Genomic DNA, 23,342 nt, shown 5'->3' with positions numbered 1-23,342 from the left:
GAAAAGAGTGCTGAAAGTTCACGACTGCCTCAAACCGGAAACCGGAAATGCGTTGCTACCAAGCGAGCCAATCACAGCCCTCTCGTCTGCGTTTGGTATGCGTCTCCTCGACGCGTAGTTACAATTTTTGGGAGGTACGCGTCAGTGACGGCGTCAGTGACGGCGTGTGGTACGCGTCGACGCGTTGTTTTGACGCAGAACCATAACTCAGCCTTCAAACACAGCTTTGTTGTAGATATGCTGCTGGCCAACGCTGCAGGGGACTCCAATATGATCCACTAAATGGTGCCCATCACCCCCCCTTCTCTTTCCTTTCTCAGTTATTAGGGCCCGAGCACTTACAGTGCCAAGGCCCTATTGTATCTGTAGGAATTTTTTTTTTCTTTCTTTTTCTTTCTTTCTTTCTTCTGACGAAAGGAGGGCCTTTTTGCCCCCCTAAACGTGCCCAAAAAGTCACCAAATTTTGCATGCAAGTCAGACCTGGCAAAAAATTTGATATTTAATGGTGTACATTAATGGGCGTGGCAAAATGGCTCAACAGCGCCCCCCGGAAAACTTTGTGCCTCAAGCCCCACAATACGGTTTGACGTACATGCACGAAAATCACTACACACCTGTATCAGTACACAACTTAAAGAAAAGTCTCTTGGCGACATGGCCGAAACCGAACAGGAAGTCAGCCATTTTGAATTAATCGTGTCACTTTGGCGCAATTTATGCCTTTCCTTCGGCAGTTAATACGGCCCGAACCGTAACGTGCACCCAGGTGTGTTATACATCAAAATGTGCGTCTCCATCCTGTGACACCACGCATTACTTTTCTCTTTCAAAAGCGTTACCGTGGCGACGCTAGACGCCAAAAAGCACGCCCCCCCTTCATCTGATTGGTCCATATTTGATAGTTCCCCAAAAGTCACCAAATTGTGCACGCAAGCCAGTCCTGGTGATAAATTTGATATTTCATGGTTTGCATTAATGGGCGTGGCCTAACGGCTCAACAGCGCCCCCCGGAAAACTTTTCTCTGCCATAACTTTTGAAAGGTTTGACATAAAGAGTCGTGGGTGGTGTCATCAGACTCGGTATTGAGTCCTTGAACATAATTGGTGAAACTTAGCCCCGCCCCTTCTTTTGATTGGTTGTCCCTATTTTCTGCTATAACTTTTGAATGGTTTGACATAGAGAGTCGTGGGTGGTGTCATTTCTGATATGCTTACGGGGGGCGGTGGCCGTGAGTGCGAGGGCCCGTTCATCGCTGCTTGCAGCTTTAATTATTATAAGTATCTCATAACCATCATTTGTGTCCATCGTCCTTGTAGTTTCATGTGCTGGTCTGCCCCCCCCCCCCAGTTTCTCCTTTGTGCATGTTTGCAGGCCAGAGCTTCAGGAGCTGCATGCTGACCTGCAGTCCCACCCTCTAATCATCCCACTGCTTGCTTCCACCTGACTGTATGGATGTCTGGTGGATGCCTGCTGACATCCCGACCTACAGTCCCCCCCTCTGACCACCTCAGTGTCTGCTGTCTTCACCTGTTTATATAGTCACCCTTTTAGTACAACAGTTAGCCATTGTGTCTGTGCCTCTCCTCTCTCTGTTCTTCACTCTTTCTTTCTGTTCTCTTTTTTCCTGCTCTACAGCTGGCTTCCGGCAGGAGGATCCTACTTATGAACCAGGTCCTGCTCAAGGTTTCTTCCCTCTTTAAGGGGAGTTTTTATGTTTATGTAATAATTGCTCAGGGGTCATGTTCTGGGTCTCTGGAAAGCGCCTAGAGACAACTTCATTTGTAATATATGCTATACAAAGAAAATTGAATTGAATTGAATCGGAAGATATGATGGTGACTTTGCATGGGATTTTATAATAACAATTATCTGGAGCTGTCGGACAACTCCCTACTTGAGTTACAGCCAAGGAGAGAGTGTGTGTGTGTGATAAAGGGGACCTATTATGAAAAACATGTTTTCTCTTGCTTTTAACATATAACGTGGTCTCCCCTCAGCCTGCCAACTCAGAGAAGGAAGAAAGCAACCAAATTCTGCAGTGTCTGTACAGCCGCCCTGATGAGCCGTCCAGTGTCATGTGGTTGTACGATCCGTTCAGATTCTGATTCAGGTTCAATTTACATAGGTTGGCCTCCGATGCGTGAAACCGCGCCCACAACTAACTCCGCCGGCCAGAGCTTCCGCCATTTTTTCATAGCGGGGTATCGCATCATTCAGGCAGCCAATCAGCACAGTGCCTCATTATCATAGCCCCGCCCACTCAGAATCCCGCATAGATAATGAGGTTAGAGAATGGGAAGATAAAGACATGGTTCAGAGGCTGAATTTCTAATTTATTTAGCAAAAACAATTAAAAGCTTGTTTTTAAGACATTCAAGGCCTGTTTAAAATAGGTATTAGATGCCATAATAGGTCCCCTTTAAATGCAGTAATGACACACATAACTGAGACTGCGCCTTTTCATACGTCGCGCCGTATGGTCGTGAAAATACGGTAAAATCAACATATCACACTGTATTAAAAGATAATTGAAAGAGGTGAGCCTTAGAAGACAATTTAAAAATGGCAAATGAAGAGCCATGTCTAATGTGTAATGGGAACAAATTACATTCAGTGAGATAAAAGAGACCACACTACAGTATGTGCAGGCATATCGTTTTTCCAATAAATACGTTTTTTTCCTCACCTCAAACTTTCCCTGGCAACTTTTCTTTTTCCATCTGTGTTCTAATCAAATCATCATGCAAATAGTTTGAATCTCATTTCTTCCCACTGACGTTCTTACATTTCTTAAAAATATTTATTTACACAGTATTTTTCTAACAGAACCTGGTTAACCCTCTAATGCAGGATGTAATTTCTTTTGCTATATGCATTTCGAGACCTTTGTACCACGCAATAATAAAAAAAGGAAAAGAAAAGTTTCATACAAACCAAAAAAATTCAATTTGAGACCCTGGCTCAAATGGAAAAACTTGAAAGGTAGATGGCTATAGGACAAGACGTCTCTTAAAGGAGCATGAGGCTCCTTTTAAGAAATGAAACTCTATAGCGCCACCCTTCACCACGACGGCCGTCGGGGGTACTGCAGCCAACAGCGAAGCCGACACGGGAAAACGGGGAGAGCGCGCATGCAGCGTCATGTGACGTCACATCTGCATGACAGCGCGGGAAAAGCGGCCCCCGAATTGCAGCACATTTTGAAGCACACAGCCTGTTCAAGGCAACGGAGAGATACACTAGAGCAGGGGTAGGCAATTCCGGTCCTCGAGGGCCGGTGTCCTGCATGTTTTAGATGTTTCCCTGCTTTAACACACCTGATTCTAATTAATCATCGTCATCAGCTTGTCATCCAGGGCTGCACAATTCTGTTAATGACACAGGTACTTTTATCACAGTGTGCTGAAGCAGGGTAACATCTAAGACATGCAGGACACCGGCCCTCGAGGACCGGAATTGCCTACCCCTGCACTAGAGGGTTCATTCGTTTTGGTTTGGAACGCTTCATCTGACATTACTACTAGAAAACTTAAAACATTTATGAATTTTTATCATAAATCCTGCCTCAATCCTGCCTCAAGCTCCTTTAAGGCACTGATCAGTGGACTAGTTTTATATCTAAACATGTTTGCACCTGTTCTCTAAGTCTCAAATACATACCAATTACAAAAAGTAAAACACTTTGAATGTCCATGCCTGTGCTTGCAAAGTTCACATGTCTGATGTGGATTTCCTCTGTAATTACAAGCCTTTAGAAGTTAGTGCACCTGGTTTTCAATGACCCCCTATGACAGAGAGCCAGACACCTTCTGTGTACATAATGCACACATCACTCATCTAATGCTACTGATAGCTGCACTCAGATAAAGACATGCTGGTTCAAAGAAAGACTAGCGGAGAGAGAAGCCTTAGGGACTCCTTGAGGAGTGAAACATAGAAAAAATATTAAGAACTCTAAAAGACTATACAAACAGTCACATGGAGAAGACGTACAGCTAAACGAGCAAACAAACAATAGACCAATAAAGTAACAAATAATACTAAAAGAAAAGCGAGGAAACCAAAGGAAAATAGAGAAGATGCAGTTATATGAATGAGCAATGTATTCAAAGACCGCTTTAAGAATCTTCTCTTTTTTTTGTTGTATCAGTGGTACCACACTTTGAAACTGATGATTATGACATACTTGACTTTTTTGCATTACTCAACAAAAGTGAGCACATGTAATATAATATGTAATATACATGTAATATAGCTGGGAGAGAATTCATGAAAAGTTTTTGATATTTGGCAAGATGTTAGGTATGGACATAAGGTTTTCAAAAACCACCGCAAACAAATTGGGATGGCCTCCTAGTGGCCGGTTTGCAGAAAATTCAAAATGGCTCCCGCCGAAAAGATCTCTCTCAGCTCTCAGCTTCTCTTAGTCCTAGATTGTTGTATATTGTCACTTTCTCTACTTTTTTGGTGCTAGGAATTCAATTATGAGATAAATGTCCTATTTCAAGGTCATGTTGAAGGTCAAATTTAATTTTCAAGGTCATTTTTTGCACCAAAAACTCCATATCTCTAGAATTAAGTCACATAGAAAGGTTATACGGTATAGGGCTGTAGACTCCTATTTTCACCCCCAAGGAATGCAATTTTCTGATATTGGACAGCTCACTATCACTGTAGTGTCAATTTCATTGGGTGAGTACAGTGGCCTTCATTCAGGCTTAAGATGAACGTAACCAGGTGTGATATACATCAAAATGTGCGTCTCCCTCCTGCAACGACGCTCATTACTTTCTCATTCAAAAGCGTTACCGTGGTGACGATAGATGCCAAAAAGCGTGCCCCCCCTTCTTCTGATTGTTCCGTATTTGATAGTTCCCCAAAAGTCACCAAATTTTACACGCAAGCCAGGCCTGGCGATAAAATTGATATTTCATGGTTTGCATTAAAGGCATAGTCTGTAATCGTATTCAAAAACATTTATTGTTATACTGGGTGAAATGGTCCTTCCATCCTGAGAGTAGCCAGTGAATAATGTGTTCAGAAAAAGGAAAGAAAAAAATCCGACCTCTCTGACAGCTTTAATCCTGTAAAAACTCTGATCAATCGTTTTTTTGCGCACCGAATGGCACGGATTGGTCAGAGGACCAGAGGATCAGCAGGGGGGAAGAACCAATCAGATGCCTTCATTTTAAGTCCCGCCCACGCCCCCCTCTGTCCCATGCGCAAACTCGCCACGTCGAAAATCTTGCCGGAAAACTTCACACACTCGAGTCACGTTTGCTGAAGAATGGCGCAGAAAACGAGAAAACGCAGCCAAAAAATATCACCTCCATCCCGGCGAGGGCGGAGAGCGCCGGTGCGGGTGGCGGTGCGCTGCGGTGCTGTGCGTGGCGTAGCGCACCATTCTGCATTGGTGTAACGCGGAATCATAAATCAGCCTTCAGTGTGTGCTGTTCTGAACACTTCTCTGTTGTGCTCATTTTGCTGGGACGTCGGGTCCCTCCACCGAGACACAACTTTTGTGGTATGCGTTCATTGTTGTGTCTAAAAATGATGCGCAGTGCCCACCCAATAAGAAACGGTACAGATATTCTGTGATATTTTTTTATATTTATAAAAAAATAATATTATAAAAAAAATAAAGGATCCCCATAACTTTGATTGGGTGGGCAGGATGCACGTTTGGGTGGGCACAGCCCACCCCTGCCCCCCCTAAAACCGGCCTCGCTTACAGGTGAATGAGACATAGGGTAGTTTTGTTGAAAATGTGCTGTCCAACATGTCCTGGAAAACTTGACTCCTGCAAATGCACGTTCCCCAAAGTTCGTGGGGGCGTGGCTTTGGACGGAGCACTGACGGGAGGGGGAGAGGGGGGTTGGGCTTAGAGGAGGTGCCACTTTCAAATCTTGCTAGCTCTCCAACATTACTGACTATACCTTTAATGGGCGTGGCAAAATGGCTGAACAGCGCCCCCTACAAAATTTTGTGCCTCAAGCCCCACAATACAGTTTGACGTACATGCACGAAAATCGGTACACACCTGTATTATGTCGCAACTTAAAGAAAAGTCTCTTGGCGCCATGGCCGAAACCGAACAGGAAGTCGGCCACTTTGAATTAATCATGTAATTTTGGCGCATTTTATGCCACTTCTTCGGCCGTTAATACGGCCCGAACCGTAACGGGCACCCAGGTGTGTTATACATCAAAATGTGCGACTCCATCCTGCGACAACGCGCATTACTTTTCTCAGACAAAAGCGTTACAGTGGCGACGATAGATGCTAAAAAGCGCGCCCCCCCCTATCATCTGGTTGGTCCATATTTGATTGTTCCTACTTCCTGCCATAACTTTTGAATGGTGTGATATAAAGAGTCATGGGTGGTGTCATCTGACTCGGTATTGAGTACTTGACCTTCATTGGCATGAATTAGCTCCGCCCCTTCTTCTGATTGGACAATGTTTACTCTCTATGTTTGTGTATGTGCCAGTCTTTTTGATGTATGAACATGAAGTGGTCATCCCACGTTAGAGACACAAGGGTAGGGTCCATAACCATCTTTTAAGTGTCCCCTTCTGTTCTTTTCGTCTTTGTGGAAGATGGGAATGAATCATTAATAGGCTCACCACCGTTGTATCTGTATACGAGTGTCCGTGTGTGTGAGGGGGATTTCTGCTTAGTGCCCTCTGGCTTCTATCACTGCAATACTGTTCACACACACCATTTATGTTGCAGGCAGGAAGGCAGGCAGACAGGGGCACGCGAACGCACACACACACACGCACGCACGCACGCACGCACGCACGCACGCACGCACGCACGCACGCACGCACGCACGCACACACACAAACACAGACACACACACATTATTCATCATAGGGAGCTGAAGCATCATCTTGTTCAGGCTCATAAATAATTTCCTGCAGCTCAAGTCTGGCCTGGAAACCTGCCTTTCACTCCATGGCATCCACTCCCCCTCTCCAAGTAAAACTCTCTCCCTCTCTCACTCTGTCTGCCTGCCATCTCTTCCCTCTTTCCAACTACACTGATCTAGCTTTATTTTTTTCTCTTTTCTGTCACTCTGTGCCTATCTATCCATTGGTAAAACCACCATGCTCCCTTTGGCTCTGTGCCCTCCGCCACTTCCTCCCCCAATCAAACCCCTCCTGTAGTACAACAATCTGTATCCCTCAACGGCAGCTGAAGGGGCTGGGGTGACCCAGAGAGTCAGAAAATGCATCAAAAACACATTGCCTGGAGCACATTTGACAGAGTCTTGGCACTGTGTCTCAATGCTGTCATGTAATTAAACGTGTAGGGCTCTGGATTTGCATTTAGAACATAGATTTGCAATTTTCTTTTTCAAAAAAAAATAAAAGCAAGAAATGCATTACAAAGAGCCAGCCAAAGAACAAATAATTACGAAAAACAGTGTATACCAAATCATATATGATGGTGTATGTTGTTAGAAATTGATGAGCAAATTATGGTAAATATCCATTTTGAGTATGATTTTGAGTAGTTTGCGTTTTACTCGTAAATCTTTGGAACCACACAACTACACTGGTTTACCAATAACTGCAAATAAGTATGGTCCACTTTCAGAGTTGAAAACAGACTAAGGACATGAGGCATTTTTTCCTCTCAAGAACTGCTGTTTAGACTAAATTGACATTGCTACTTTTTGCAGTTAGTCAAAAAACAAACGTAAATGAATGTGGTCAAATCTGCTTAATAAAGGAATTCAAGTTTTTGCCAAAGTGCTTGCCACAAAGACTACAGAGGATGAAATTAATGTTGTGTTGGACCTAGTGAAAAAAAAACATTCATCCATCCATTTTCTTCCACTCATCTGTTACCAGGTCTTAGCAGAGATGCCCAGACTTCCTTCACCCCAGACACTTCATCTAGCTCTTCCTGGGGGAGTCCGAGACGTTCCCAGGCCAGCTGAGAGACATAGTCTCTCCAGCGTGTCCTGAGTCTTCCCCGGAGGGACATGCCTGGAACACCTCCCTAGGGAGGCGTTCAGGAGGATCCGGGACAGATGCCCAAGCCACCTCAGCTGACTCCTCTCAGTGTGAAGGAGCAGCGGCTCGACTCCGAGCTCCCCGCGAGGGACTCAGCTTCTCACCCTTTCTCTAAGGGAGAAAAACCCAACTTTTTTAAATCCATATTTAAAAGAAAAGCTAAGATGTTATATGCTTCCCTTACCTTGAACCTCTCTTTGAGCAGTTAGCAGTATTTAGTGGTAGGAAAGGTTGTTTTTTTTCCCCCACTTTACCATAGAGAAAGAACATGAAGGCAAGTTACAAAAGCACAGAGGGAGGGCGACTGCCCTTCACATCTCTTCATATTTTCTCATAGAAGGTCTTGTTACATTGTCAAAACAAAGATTTCTGAAAATAATTTCCAAATAAAAAGCTTGGTTCTGTCTACTTCAGCATCATTTCATACTGTGACTGACAATACAACTATATCAATATTCTGAAAGCTTACAGCACAACCTAATACTGATTATGGATAAATAAACCTGTTGTAGATAAACATTGAAGTTTGTGAATTAATAAATCATTTTAATAATTAATTTGTTAACTCACCCAATCCTTATGCAAACTGCTTATTCCAATTCAGGATCAGAATCAATTTCATGAATTATCCATCCTTATATCTTGAGGTCGTTTTTTACCAAATAAATATGTAACTCATTAGACTCTAATTTTATGTGCAGAACCTCTATAAAACACTACAACAGTACTGAAATTCAATATGTCCTGGCCTGAAAACTGAAATATATCAAGTATGCATGTAGTAAGGGTGTTACAGGGCATCAGTGACTTCCACACACAGTACGTAGTTTAAATACTGTTAGTGAATCACCCAAAAAAAAAGACTAAATACAACATCTTTGCGTGACACATGTTAATTATTTTTCTACAGCTATCAGTTTGATGTTCAGTAGTGTTTTGTCTCACCAGATGGTAGTTCCATTCTTTACTTCTATCCAGGATTTTAGCCAACGAACTGTCCACCCGTCTTTTGGATGAACTTTTTAAAAAATGGCAAACTTAATTTTTTGACTGGACAGCCAAAAAAGGTTTAACTTTCAAGCTCATTTGTAGGTCATTGCACTATAATTTTATATACAGCAACAAGAGACTTTAGGACCTTATGGCCGGGAGCTCCAGAGCAGCTGAAGGCACGGACAGCTTTGTGGAGCGCAATAGTCAGGTGACAACCATCTAAAATTCTGCATTAAAGGAGCATGAGACAGGATTGAGGCAGGATTTATGAAAAAAATTCGTATACGTTTTAAGTTTTCTAGTAATAATGTCAGATGAAGCGTTCCAAACCAAAAAGAATGAGCCCTCTAGCGTATCTCTCCGTTGCCTTGAACAGGCTGTGTGCTGCAAAATGTGCTGCAATTGGGACCGGAATTTCCCGCGCTGTCCTGCGGATGTGACGTCAAATGACGCTGCATGCGCGTTCTCGGCGGCGCACAAGTAAACATTGGATACGCGTTTGAGTCATGGAGGCAGCTTCAACTTGAATTGGGACTGAAAACAGATGCTGACATGTCTCATTTCCTACTGACCCGGTAAGTCATATTTAGAGCTTGATTTGAACGGCGCTCCCGTGCCGGCTTCGCTGTTGGCTGCAGGAACCCCGACGGTCGTCGTCGCGCTAATGAGTCTCATTTCTTATTCTTGCCTCATCCCCTTTTAAGGCTCAAGCAGAACTAAGATTTGTTCCAGTTCCTCCACTGGCCGCTAGAGGCTGGCTGCAAAAGTGAGTTAATCTCTATTAATTCCAATGTTAAAATGTCCAACTTTAGAGCAGTAATAAACATATTTACAATCTGGTTCTGAATGCACCGTGCGGGATGGTGCACACCCTTCGTATCAAGTTGAAACTGTTCAGAGCTAGATGCACTTATATTTATGATAACACCATGTCTAACGAGTAACCAGCAGATCAACCTGACTTATTACGGATTCCAGCCCTGTCCATTTTGCGCAGGTATCATATGCACCGTGGCAAATTCAATGTCAAAAGAATAAATAAATTCAGTTGGTGCAGAAATGTTTAATTGTGAGTAACCCATAGACTTAAACATAATTGGACAGATAAGCCACAATGTAATCTATAGGTTTCTGAAGAGCGGTTTGGAAGCATCATTTTGTAATGCACAGTGTCATGTTGTAAATTGGCAAAGAAGACAGTGAAGCCTGCTGGAAACACATCTACCTCATGCCCATCAGTGTTAGCCATAGCTACCACCTCCTTCAGGTGATCCAAACCAAAATAGCTGCAGTCTGTTTACAGCAGGATATCCTAATTCAGATCTTGTGGGCTGAAACAACTGTCAACCAAAAGCCTCTCCCCCACATCCATCCATCCAACTATTTCCCATATCCACTTAATCCTATTTAGGGTCACAGGGGTCTGCTGAAGCCTATCCCAGCTCATGACAGGGGAGAAAATGAAAAAAAAAAAATAAATAATCCAGAAAATCACATTGTCTGATTTTTAAAGAATTTATTTGCAAATTATAGTGGAAAATAAGTATTTGGTCAATGACAAAAGTTAATCTTAATACTTTGTTATATGCTCTTTGTTGGCAATGACAGAGGTCAAATGTTTTCTGTAAGTCTTCACAAGCTTTTCACACACTGTTGCTGGTATTTTGGTCCATTCCTCCCTGCAGATCCTCTAGAGCAGTGATGTTTTGGGACTGTCGCTGGGCAACACAAACTTTCAACTCCCTCCAAAGATTTTCTATGGGGTTGAGATCTGGAGACTGGCTAGGCCTCTCCAGGACCTTGAAATGTTTCTTATGAAGCCACTCCTTTGACAGCTATTTGGTCTTGGCCATAGTTGAGTTTGGAGTTTGACTGTTTGATTTTGATGTTGTGGACAGGTGTCTTTTATACTGATAACGAGGTAAAACAGGTGCCATTAATACAGGTAAGTGGAGGACAGAGGAGCCTCTTAAAGAAGAAGTTATAGGTCTGTGAGAGCCAGAAATCTTGCTTGTTTGTAGGTGACCAAATACTTATTTTACCAATGAATTTACCAATTAATTCAGTAAAAATCCTACAATGCAATTTCCTGGATTCTTTCCCCCCATTCTGTCTCTCATAGTTGAAGTGTAACTATGATGAAAATTATAGGCCTCTCTCATCTTTTTAATTGGGAGAACTTGCACAATTTGTGGCTGACTAAACATGTTTTGCCTCACTGTATATAATACCAATGATATAAAAACCATAATGTCAAAAAATAAATAAAAAAAACTTGTGTAGCCTAGAGAGTATTTCATTTTTTTTTTTTTATAAATACTGTCTCTTAGAAAATTTGAACTGGAAAAGTTAGTGAAGACTCAGAAATCTGAAATATTGTTGTGGTAAAAATGTTTTGTTTATAATGTTAATAAGTTTTGTTGTTGTAAAACAGGATAAAATAAAGTGAAATTACTTATGTTTTGGGAAGCAATAAATATCGTGGTAATTCATATCTGGTTTGCCAGAATCTTCCCATCCTGATAAATTTCTATATAACTGGAAGGGCTGTCAGTCAACCAAGAATTCAAGAATCAATAGTTACCTTTGTAGCTACCGTTAATATATGAAATTTTGAAACTGTGAATGGCATTGTCCAGGGTATCAGTGCACACATGGGACCTAATAAGATGCACTTCAACACCAGCCGCACCTGTGACAGTATGATGAATACGTTTTTAGGGGGCAGATGAACCTGTCACTCAATAAGCCAGTTTGATCAATCCATGCATCCATCTTCTGTTGCTTATTCAGGATCAGGTCATAGGGGCAACAGCCCAAACAGAGATTCCCAGACCTTTCCTTCCCCAGCCACCTCCCCTAGCTTTACCAGGAGGATACCAAGCCATTCCAAACCCTACCAAGAAAGCTAATGTATGCAGCAAGCCCACGGGGTCTGCCCTAAGGTCTCCGTCTAATGGGACATGTCCAAAACAGCTCCCCTGAAAGACAATTCTGACCAAATGAGGAAAGCACCTCAGCCGATTCCTTTGAATACAGAGGAGCAGTAACTTCACTCTGAGCTTCTTATAAATTATCATCTTAGACATAATTACTGAATTATAAGTGGAAAAAAATCATCATAAGATTAATCAACAAGAAAATAATAAATTAGTGGCAGCCCTAACGGGAAGTCAGTTATAGGCTGTATGGAAACACAATCCTATATTTGACCTTGAAAGGCGAAGCGGAGAGATACTTTTTGCATTTGAAATACTTTTTGCATTCAAAATACGTTTTGCGTTCGAGATACGGTTCAATAGAACAGAATAGCCCAACCATGTCATAAGCAGACTTGATGACTGCATTAGTTAGAAGGAACTGAGTATAGTGATACGTATGCAGAGCAAACAATAAAGGACTCAGCACGGAGCCCTGAGGGCAGGCGGTAATGAGTGTGGTGGAGTGGTGGGGGCCGAGTGATTGTGGGTGGTTCGGTTTGTGAGAAAATGTTTAATCCAAGCAGAGGTGGGGAGAAATTTCTGTAGTTAACATAGGTTGGTAATTAATATTTCCAGGATGATTACATTAAACACAAGACTCATGCACAAAGAGCACCCTCAGATAGCACTTCTGGTTCTCCAGATGAGTCAAGTGCTCTGCAAAGTGTTCACAATAAGCAAACTTGTGGTGGTCGAAGTGAGTCTGTGATGTGGAGAGATTCGCTGCTAAAAACACTTCATATCTACAGATGTGAGGACTATGGATTTGGAGCCACTGAGACTGTGCATGACAACTTTTTGGGGAATGGTCACAAAGGAATGGTGGCATGAACAGGGATATTTGAGATTGACTCAATTGGTCTCCAGGAGAGATAGCTTCAAGGATGTAAAATAAGTTATTTTAAATAAAATGTTCTGTGACTGATTTGACTGCTTTGGGGCCTTTTAATGGTCTCTTGGCCTCAGGTTCAAAAATGTGACTAGGCACCACTGGAAGCTTTTGAAGAGTGTACAGTGCCTATAATTATTAGACAGGGGTATTTGCAAGCCATGCCTTATGCTGAGATGACCATTACAGATTACACAAATTTCCCAAATTTGGGCATATTTCATTCTCACTCTCATCTTTGTGGTATTTTTACAATCTTTAACAGGAAGATACTGAGATTAATGGATTAATTGTTTGCACAATTTATCATAGCCAGATTGCCTCAATTACTCTCCCACTAAGACATGCTCACTGTGCTCAGAACTTGGCTGCAAAAACACGTGATGCCGCAAACATAAACGTTTAGGTAGTGTAATTGAACACTGCTAACAACTTAGTCCAAAGCTGTAAAGTTGTCAAAATATGAAATACCAGCAGTGTATTTTTGTGATGTCATATCGAAGGAATTTGATTTTTTGACAATTTGATTGACAAACTCAGCTTTGACTGTCATGTCATTGAAGGTTATTTTAGCCAATTTTAAATCTTTCAGTGTCCTCAGTTAGACATTCTCCTAACCTTTCAAAGTAGAGTACATGTTTCATTTTGTCATGATTTTAAAACCGCATTTTTTTTACTTGAGGATGGTTTTTTTTTTTTTACCTTGTCTGCACACATATTAATGATTGATACCATGACGGTAGAAACCAAAGGTATATATATGTGCATTATTACTATATTTAATATATATACATATATATATGCATACATATGCGTACACATACATAAATATACACATACACATTTTTTTATTTTTTTTTGGGGGGGGGGGTATGTGTGTGTGTGTGTGTGTGTGTGTGTGTGTGTGTGTGTGTGTGTGTGTGTGTGTGTGTGTGTGTGTGTAATAAACCAAACAAAGCTCCACCTGAAGTGTATCTATAGTGGGGGAGGGGGGGAACAACCCCGCCACCCGCGAGACCAGAGGCCGACACGGAAGAACCCGGAACCCAGGCCACCAGCAACCCCACAGAGGGGAGAAGTAGGAGGGAGGCAACCCACCGCCTGCGAGCCCCCCCCCCCCCCCGGCGGTAGGCGAGGGGGCCCGCGGGCGGAAAGAAGCAGCCAGGGATCTCGCGGCGGCGGACCGCGACCCAGGCAATCCCCGGCCGCCTGGTCCGGGCCGGACACGTGGCCAGGAGGCCCTCACCCTCCAGGCCAACGACCCCCACCCGGCAGGGGGCCAGCCTGCCTGGAGAGACAGAGCCGCCCCGGCCGCCGACGCGGGCAGGCGCACCCGCCCCCACGAAAGTGGCCCTCCAAGACCAGAGGGGCGCCCCGCCGCAGAGGCAGCGGGGGGGACCGGAGACGGGCCCGGAGAGAGGGAACCCCCCAACAGGGCGACACCCGCGCCGACAACAGAGGGCCCCAGACCCAGGCATCCCATTCATTCATCCATTCACCTATCCGATACCTATACTAATAATAAGATATACTATACATAATAATAATAATACTAATAATAATAATAATAATAACAATAACCATCTTGAGGATGGTTTTAACAAAATCATGTTTGACTGGGTGCCTAAAACACATTTATTTAGACAATGTTTCAAAACAGATTTTCTCTGCTTTACTCAGACTTTAAATGGTTGTATTCCAACATCTGGCACCTTCATCTGAATATTTATTCAGAAACATTTGAAGAACATCAGAGATTTTTAAAAGCTTTACACCAACAAACGTTTTAACTCTGACTTTTAAGCAAAAAACTGGAAGCAGGACTTGCAACAAAAATGCAACAAAAATGCAACAACTAATACAAATGGTGCTGTACACAGAGCTGTGTCTGCGATGCGCGCACAGAGATGACGTCATGAGTTCAGAGGTCTTGTTTAAAAACGGATTTATTTGTTACACACAATGCCCCGGATGTAGACAACAGGTCCTGGAAGCAGATCTAGTGATTCATAAAATAAATGAAGAGTTTCGCGGCAATCATGTGTTATTTAGACGCTGCATCGTCTGTGTCCCGCTGTGCCCCGTTCACTACCGTTATATGGAGAAGCGGCTCGCAAAAAAACCCCTAATATCTTCCGAAGGACTCCAAATGACACCAAACTTGCCTGGGTGAGTATACGACCATAAAAAATGCCAGAAATAAGGTCCAGGTTGTAAAAAAACGAACTTTCCCTTTAATTGGAAATTATAAAATAAACATATTTTCTAATTTTACCTCATAGTGGGCTAAAGCTGCATTGCTTTTATTTTGAAGGTTTTTTTTTAGTCACGTACATAAAGACGCAATATGTAAATCAATGCGTGTGACATCAGGTCAAATCATCACAAAACGACTTAAGCCTTCAGAAATGTCCGCTCACGCTAAAAAAAAAGAAAGGTGGATGCCGAATGCAGGATTTTTAACAAAACATGGACCTTTGTATTTATTTACTGAAGTCAGAGGTAAAGCCGTGGTAGAGCAGATTGCCGTGTTTAAGGATTACAATTTGTGTAAACATTAGGAGACGAAACACGCAGAGAAATACAAAAACTTGACTGATTCTGAAAGGGCGCAGACATCGGAAGCTTTGCTGGCTAAGCTACAAAAGCAGCATGGCTTTTTTACCAAGCTTCACACGTCCAGGGATGCAGCAACCAAGATCAGCTTTGTGATATCCCACAAAATCGCTAAAAACAGTAAGCCATTCTCGGAGGGGGAGTTTGTGAAAGAATGCTTAGTGGACTCTGCAGCACTTATATGCCCTGAAAAAAAAGAAGCATTTGAGCAAGTCCCGCTTTCCAGGCGAACCGTGACGAGAAGGATCGAGGACATTGCGGGGAATCTGGAGCTTCAGTTGCAACGTGAAGTGGCAAGTTTTGACTCCTTCTCCTTGACTTTGGACAAGAGCTGTGATGTCCGTGACACAGGTCACTTACTTGTATTTGTCCGTGGGATAACGGACTAGATTACAGAGGAGCTGGCAGCAATGCGGCCAATGAAAGGGACTCCGACAGGGAGCAATCTGTTCACGGAACTAAATGCATGCTTGGACAGCTGGGGCTTAAATGGGACAGACTGGCAGGTGTCACAACGGATGGTTGTCCAAATCTGACCGAGGAAAAATGTTGGACTTTTGAAACGTATGCAAGATAAAGTGACTGAAATAGACGCAGATCACAAATTGGTATTTTTGCATTGTATTATACATCAGCATGTGTTGTGCAGGTCAGTGCTAAAAATTAACCATGTTATTGATGTTGTAACTAAAATAGTTAACTTCATCAGGGCACGAGCATTGAATCACAGACAGTTTGTTGCACTTTGGAGGAGCATGAGACTGAACATAGTGACATTGGCTACCGCACAACAGTCAGATGGCTTAGCCTTGGCAGAGTGCTAAAAAGAGTTTGGAACCTGAAAGCAGAGATTCAAGAGTTTTGTGAAAAGAAAGGCAAAGACATCCCAGAGGTCTCAGATGAGGTCTGGATTGCAGATTTTGCATTTGCTGTTGATGTGACTGCACTGATGAATGAACTGAAAACCAAGCTGCAAGGCAAGGGCCTTTTTGAAATGAACAGCTTGGTGAAGGTGTTCATGAGAAAGTTGCAGTTTCTTTCAAGCCAACTGGATAGCAACAGTCTCACTCACATGCAAACCCTGAAAGAAGTCACACCATCAGCTGATCACCTCTGCAGGTATTCATCAGCACTGCATGAGGAGTTTTCAAGGTGATTTGAATATCTCAGAACAATCGAGGATGAAATGCACATGATTTCCTCTCCCTTTACCTGCAGTGTGGATTATGCACCCAGTGATGTTCAACTGGAACACTTCAAGTCAGGATCACTGCTGGATTTTTACTCTTCTCTCAAGGAGGAGAACTTTCCAAACATGAGGAGACATGCTCAAAAGATGTTGGTTCTCTTTGGCTCTACCTACATATGTGAACAAACATTTTCTGTAATGAAGTTCAACAAATCCAGGTATAGATCCTCTCTCACTGATGATCATCTGTCAGCTTTGCTATGCATCTCCACCTTAGACATTCAACCTGACTTTGATGCACTCATTAAAGCCCAACAGAGACTAGATTTCTCTCATTGAGGAAAAAGAACTGAAAATCACCAAACGAGGTGGTTAGATTACAAATGTACAAAATGTACAGTACAAATGACTTTCTCAAAATCACAGTTCAGTGACAATTATTATGATGTATCTTGCTTAATATTTGGAGTGCAAAGACAATATTGTGCTGTCTTTAGAAAGCTATAAGAACCTCTTTCCAACACTATATGAAGTTTTGTCTGATGATGATGATGATGATGATGATGATGATGATGATGATGATGATGATGATGATGATGATGATGATGATGATGATGATTGCCCAGGTCTGATGTAGACACTTGGCAGCACCTGCCATTCGAAAATGGTTGGCTCTCCCTCCCTCTGCATGTCTCTCCACATGAACCTCAACACCGGTGTGTCAGTGGGCTGCAAGCGTATCCTTGATGTGTCCTTGATATTGACTTGATATTCATATTGCTTGCTGAGGTGAAGGTTGCTCCCCAGTACATTGTCTAGAGCAAGCTTAAAAAGAGCAAAGTCACTCTCCTGACCACTCTTGACAATAGAACGGAAAGTTTTTTTTTTTTTTTTTTTTTAAATATTTTTATCCCGGTTTTTTCCCCATTTTATTACCCAGTGCTCCTACCTAGACAGTCCTGTGCATTGCCATCCTCTACCAACCCCGGGAGGGCCCTGCACTGAGCTCAGGTCTCCTCCTTAACCTGAGGAGTGAGCAGGCCGCATCTTTTCACCAGACAGGGTGGGGTTTCGCGTGGAAGGATCACGTTATTCCGGCTGGATCCTCCCCACCCCATCTGGCGCCCCGGTTGGCCAGAGGGGGCATGTATAGCCCAGGACTGTGTGCATGTTTTTGTGAGGGTAGCTCCCATTAGCTACCCAAGGGAACACGGGGAGAACATGCAAACTCCACACAGAAAGGCCCTTTTGCCAACCCCACCCAGGGTGTGGGCACTGAAGTCATGGGGGAACTAACACGCACTTCAGCGCCCACAGCGTCCCCGGCGGGAATCGAACCCAGGACCTTCTTGCTGTGCGACGGCTGCACTACCTGCTGCGCCACCGTGCCCCCTAGAACGGAAAGTTGATGGATTCCAAGGGCTGTTGCTATGAGTAACACGTATTGGTGTGTAACCAGGGTGGGGAGCAAAGAGAATGGGAGCAGGCTGTTGCCCATGGTGAGTCGAGAAAAATGGTGGAGCTCCATCGCTAACGTGGTGAGCAGTGCTGAGTGGCTCCATAGCTGGTTGGCTGTAGCTGTAGGGGGGTTGGTACACTGTTGTAAACTGAGACTACTGGATTAGCAGGAGATTGTTAGTTAGAGTGCAAACTTGGGAGTTGTGACTCAACAGACAATGCCACTTGAGGCGCAGTACGGGCCAGAGGTCCTGAAGTGATGACATGCGCTGAAGGGTGTGGCACAAGTTGTGGTGCAGGAGCAGGTGCTAAAACTGGGCCAAGTTGTAGTCTCGTAGGCATAGGTGCCATGGGTACTGGACCCTGGAACTGAGCTGTTGGGTTTGACGAACAACCTGGTATCGCTGGGGTGGCAGCAGGTTCCAGCTGTTGCTGTGGTCCAGCAGGAGGCGCCTTAGATACTGGATTGACTTGTTGCATCACTTGTTGGGGAGGAATAGGCGGGTGCACAACAGGAGCAGGTGTTGGAAGTAACTGGTTCAACCGTAGCTGGGAGGTGGTTGGAAATGCATCAACCTGTCTTACCTGCACTGGCGTTGGAAATCCCAAGAAAGGGTCTAACTTGTCGGAGTGTGAAGATGAATGTGCAGGTGCCCAGCTACTGGAAAGCATAGAAAAACAAAGCTTAGCAATCTCAAGGTCGTGTGCAGCCTTCGTCAGGCGCTGATCTCTTTCTAGCTGGTTAGTGAGTGCTTGGAGTACCTCATCTTGGAGTCGCTGTGCTTCCTTTGCTTGGTCATCGAGGAGTTTACACTCAAAGTCAGCTTGAGTTTCATGCTCAATCATACAGCGCATATCTTCCAGCTCCAACTGCTTTATTTTCTCTTCCAGGATTGCGGCTTGTGCAGTTGAGAGACCCTGAGTGGGATACGTACCAACTGAGTTACATTTACACCTAATAGATCTGCTATGGATGTGTGAACGTCTGTTGGATGACCTGCTATGGTTACTGCTGTGGTGGCTGCTAGAGCGGGAAACAGCAGTCGGTAGATCCAGGTGCGCAGATGACTGGAATCCAACTTTGTAGTCATCCAGGTAAGCAGGTAAGTGATGTTCTCTCTGTGGATGTCTTCGGGGCTGTGTTTTGCCTGATGCTGCGTTGTCCATGATCCTCCTCTTAAGTTGCACTCAATCGGGGTCGAAGGACAAATGTTTGAGGGGCGAGACTCAGAAAGAAGGATTGGTGATTGAGGCGGCAGATCATGGACTATGATCCCCATTAAAGAATCAAGGCGATTGAACAGAGAGATCCCTTTAGTCTTCTTTAATACAGGTTGTTGGTTTTAATATCCCTTTACAACATGGGTGTGTGTGTGTGTGCGTGTGTGTGTGGTCTAAAAATATAGAGGAAAGTAATAGAATGTATTAGAAATGATGATGAGAATATTATTCAACAATTAAAATGAAAGATTAATGAATAAACTGCCATTTAAGCATAATCCAGCAACAAAGATTGTATTCTCAGTGGTGGAATAAACTGTACAATTGCATTAACAGAGGCAAGCATAATCTTATATCCAATTATTATATAATAATGAATACAATATTCATTATTAGGCCATCACAGGCATCCAAACTTAGCTGCAATAATAATCAAAATATCCAACACTAAGGAGGTAGAAATCACTTGCATATCCTCAAAAACGCACACAGGATATGGGAAATGCACATAGAAAGTCCCTGCAGCTTTAGTCTGCTCACTAGCTGGTCTGCTCCTTATCAGTGTGACTGAACATGGCCTGACCTGTTCAGACTGCGTTACTGCCGTTTCACCAGTAGATGTCGTTTAACCTGTTGAGCTTTCTCACTTTTTAGCCATTTTGGAAGTATGCTTAAAGTCATTGTCCATTTGGAAGACCCATTTGCGCCCAGGATTTAGCGGCCTGGTGATCTCTTGAGATGTTGCCTTAATATTTCCATGTTAAATTTTTTCTTCATGATGCTGTCCATTTTATGAAGAGCTCCAGTTCCTGCAGGAGCAAAACAGCCCCACAGGGCTGTTTTACGTTCGTCATTATGGCCAAACAGCTCCATTTTAGTTTCATCAGACCACAGGACATGTCTCCAGAAGTTAAGGTCTTTGTCTTGGTGTCTATTTACAAACTGTAATCTGGCTTTTTTATGTTGTTTTTTAGGAGTAATGGCTTATGGCTCTTTCTTACCAGCTTCATCCAGCATCTTCATAAGGTCTTCATAAGCTTTTGTTCTGGGGTTGATTTGCACAGTTCAGACCAAAACACGTTTAATCTCTGAGACACTAGTTGCATCTCCTTTTGTTTTTGTTTTTTTTTCGAGACACACACCTATGGTCCAACATGCCATAACATTTGATGAAAAGGCTGTTCTCTCTTTCTGATTGTGGAAGAATTTGCATCAATTTCTTTTCATTACAAAATAAGAAAAAAAAAACTCTTAAAACGTGCAATTTTCCCATTAGTCCCCAAACTTGTACATACAGTGTTATATCTTAATAGTGTAACTTTTTGAGAGTATATGGAAATATAATAGGATGTGGTATAAAATGACCACTTTTTAAACTCTCAGCAGTCTGTCGCCCAAGGAACAAAGATTATTTAGATGTCTGTAATTTAAAAAGAAAAAAAAATGTATTTGAAGAATGGAATGCCAGGAAAAAAAAAGAAGAAACACAGACTCAAAAGAGGGAGAGGAGGGATAAAAGATGGATAGTGAGGCAAGCTGGGAAGCTCGGAGGAAGTGTCTGGTCCCCTAAGGCCATATACGCGAAGTGTGAGCGTGTCCACCACATTACTGTCACAGGTAATAATAAATAAGTCAACTCTCTCTCCTCCCCTATACCACTCATGCTACTGTTACATACTCAGTCTCTTCTCATTCACTGATTCATCCCACATCTTGAGTCATCTCAGTATTTCTGCAGATGACAGGACTTGTACTGGAAGTCTGAGGTGTACAGCATAAAGATGAAATTAGTGGTGAGAGTACAGTCCCCTGTGGTGCTCCTGTGCTGCTGATCACCTGATCAGACACACAACCATTCAGCCTTACAAACTGTGGTTTGTCAGGTAGTCAGTAATGCAGGTGATTGTGGAGGCATCCAGCTGTGTCTTCTGGAATATCTTACTTAGTAATGCAGGCTGGATGGTGTTAATGCACTGGATAAATCAAAGAACATGATCCTCAGAGTACTGTCTGCTCCGTTCAGATGACTGTGGTTCATTGACCCCAACAATGATAAGCAAACTGCAATGGGTCCTGGAAGGTGCTTGTTTATTTATTCAGGTGGACCAATAAAAGTCCCTCCAGGACTTTCAATATTTGATCTCCACAGCACTGGAACCTTCTCCTTGCTTAGGCTGAGGTTGAACAGATGCTGCAGAATCCTGTCATCTAGATCTGCAGCCTTATTCTGGTTTAATCTCTCTAGTTGCTTTCTTCAACTGACTGCTAGGGACAGACAGGTGGGAGATGGTGGGGAGGCCCTCTCTCTATGCAGAGGAGCAGCAGCTCTACTCTGAGCCCATCCTGGACGACTGAACTTCTCACTCCATCTCTTAAGGAGAGCTCAGACACCCTGCGGGGAAAACTCATTTGGGCTGCTTGTATCCACAACATCTCACATCATGAAAGTCTCTCCAGGACTTTCATGATGTGAGATGTTAGGGAAACAGGTCCATAGTCATAAGGAGAAGATGAATGAGATCATTTTGGTACTGGAACTAAAATATGACTCAGTCAGTCTTTGTCGTGGCATGATTGGACCTGATATATGTATTTGATAACGTATTTTATTATTCATGTCATTCACTGGAGATATGTCATTTTATTCAACTGTTAAACTAAACAGTCATATCATCTTATCTTTTTCTGACAGACTAACACAAACAACGGAGCAGAATTAAATAGAATAACAGTTTAGATATAAAAGAGAAAAAGACAGATATGTCCATTTGGGTTATCTACTGTATGTGTGTGTCTGGAGGGTCCTAATTGCAGCTGAGGTCAGGCTGCTAAGCAGTAAAGGGCTGTTTTTGATGCAGGTAAGAGTGTGTGCACATGCATGTGTGTATGACTGCTCTGCATGCCCTTGACTTGCAGCTGGCAAACAACGCTTTAGGCCCCCACAGCTGCCTCATCGTTACTGTTCACAGGGATCTCCTGCCACACATATACAACCATGCAGACGCACAGTGTGAGACTTAGTCACAGTAACACAGGCACAGACACAGACACAAACAGACACGCAGACATACACAGAGACACTCACCCCTTCCCGCAGGCTCCTCATTAAGCCAGTGTAGGCGGCAGCGGGAACAAACCATAGTCCCTCTGGGGATCCTCTCTTCTCCTCCTGATAGAGAGGCATAGAAAAGATGGTGAGGAATGGTGAGAGGGGAGGGGAGAGGGGTACAGTTAGGGGGTGGAGGCTGTGGAGGAGTGGAGTTGGAGTGAGAGAAAGGCAGACAGATAAAGTAGAGGAGATGCAAGTAGACTAGAGTGTGGAAAAGGGTAAGAAAGGGTCAAGTAAGGGAGGGGAATGGGAAGTATGAGGAGTCAAGCTATCTTGATTACATGTCATCATTCCTGTACAGCACTATGCCGTTAGGAAATGTCAAAATATCTAACGGATCTTATTAGTGCTGCAAAATGTATCAAAATTTATCACAGTCGGAATACCAATATGCACTATATCAAAATTGTAAAGACAACAAAAATTATAAAAAATACATGCCATACATTATATTTCCAAGTGCAATGCATTTATTCATTCATGGTCTGTATGTCGGTGAAATATTTGACTCATTTGATCAATCTTCACTGTCTGATACACCCACACTCAATATTGATGCCAGTGGCTGAGATGATAAAGTGTACCGTGGGCCAAATGTGGGCCAAGAATAACTTGTTGCTAAATAAACAGTACATATACACATATACGTGGCGTATTGGTTTACAACATGGATACAAATTTACAAAAAAGTTATTCTACACTTCTCCTTGAGTTTAACAACATTGTTGTAGATTGTTCCTTATGCTAGTGTCTTTGGCCACCTTACTTACCACCCCCCCCCCCCCCCCCCCCCCCCTTTTTCTCTGAGAAAATGGAGCATGGTGATGTTCTGCTAAGGGGAGTACGATTATTCTGCCT

The 23,342-nt window shown here is 43.2% G+C and overlaps 1 protein-coding gene across 1 annotated transcript in view; it reads right to left on the bottom strand.

The window, feature by feature from the left end:
• The window catches only part of ulk4 (unc-51 like kinase 4), a 125,341-nt gene that overhangs the window by 77,183 nt on the left and 24,816 nt on the right, over positions 1-23,342 (bottom strand). The window contains exon 18 of the mRNA XM_061717916.1: positions 22,461-22,544. Coding sequence (XP_061573900.1) covers positions 22,461-22,544 — 84 coding nt within the window. The remainder of the gene's footprint in view (positions 1-22,460; positions 22,545-23,342) is intronic.

The sequence above is a fragment of the Cololabis saira genome, chromosome 3 (genome assembly GCF_033807715.1).
Source record: "Cololabis saira isolate AMF1-May2022 chromosome 3, fColSai1.1, whole genome shotgun sequence".
NCBI classification, from domain to species: Eukaryota; Metazoa; Chordata; class Actinopteri; order Beloniformes; family Belonidae; genus Cololabis; species Cololabis saira.
Note: the sequence above shows the minus strand (reverse complement) of the source record. Positions and strands in the feature narration are given on the sequence as shown.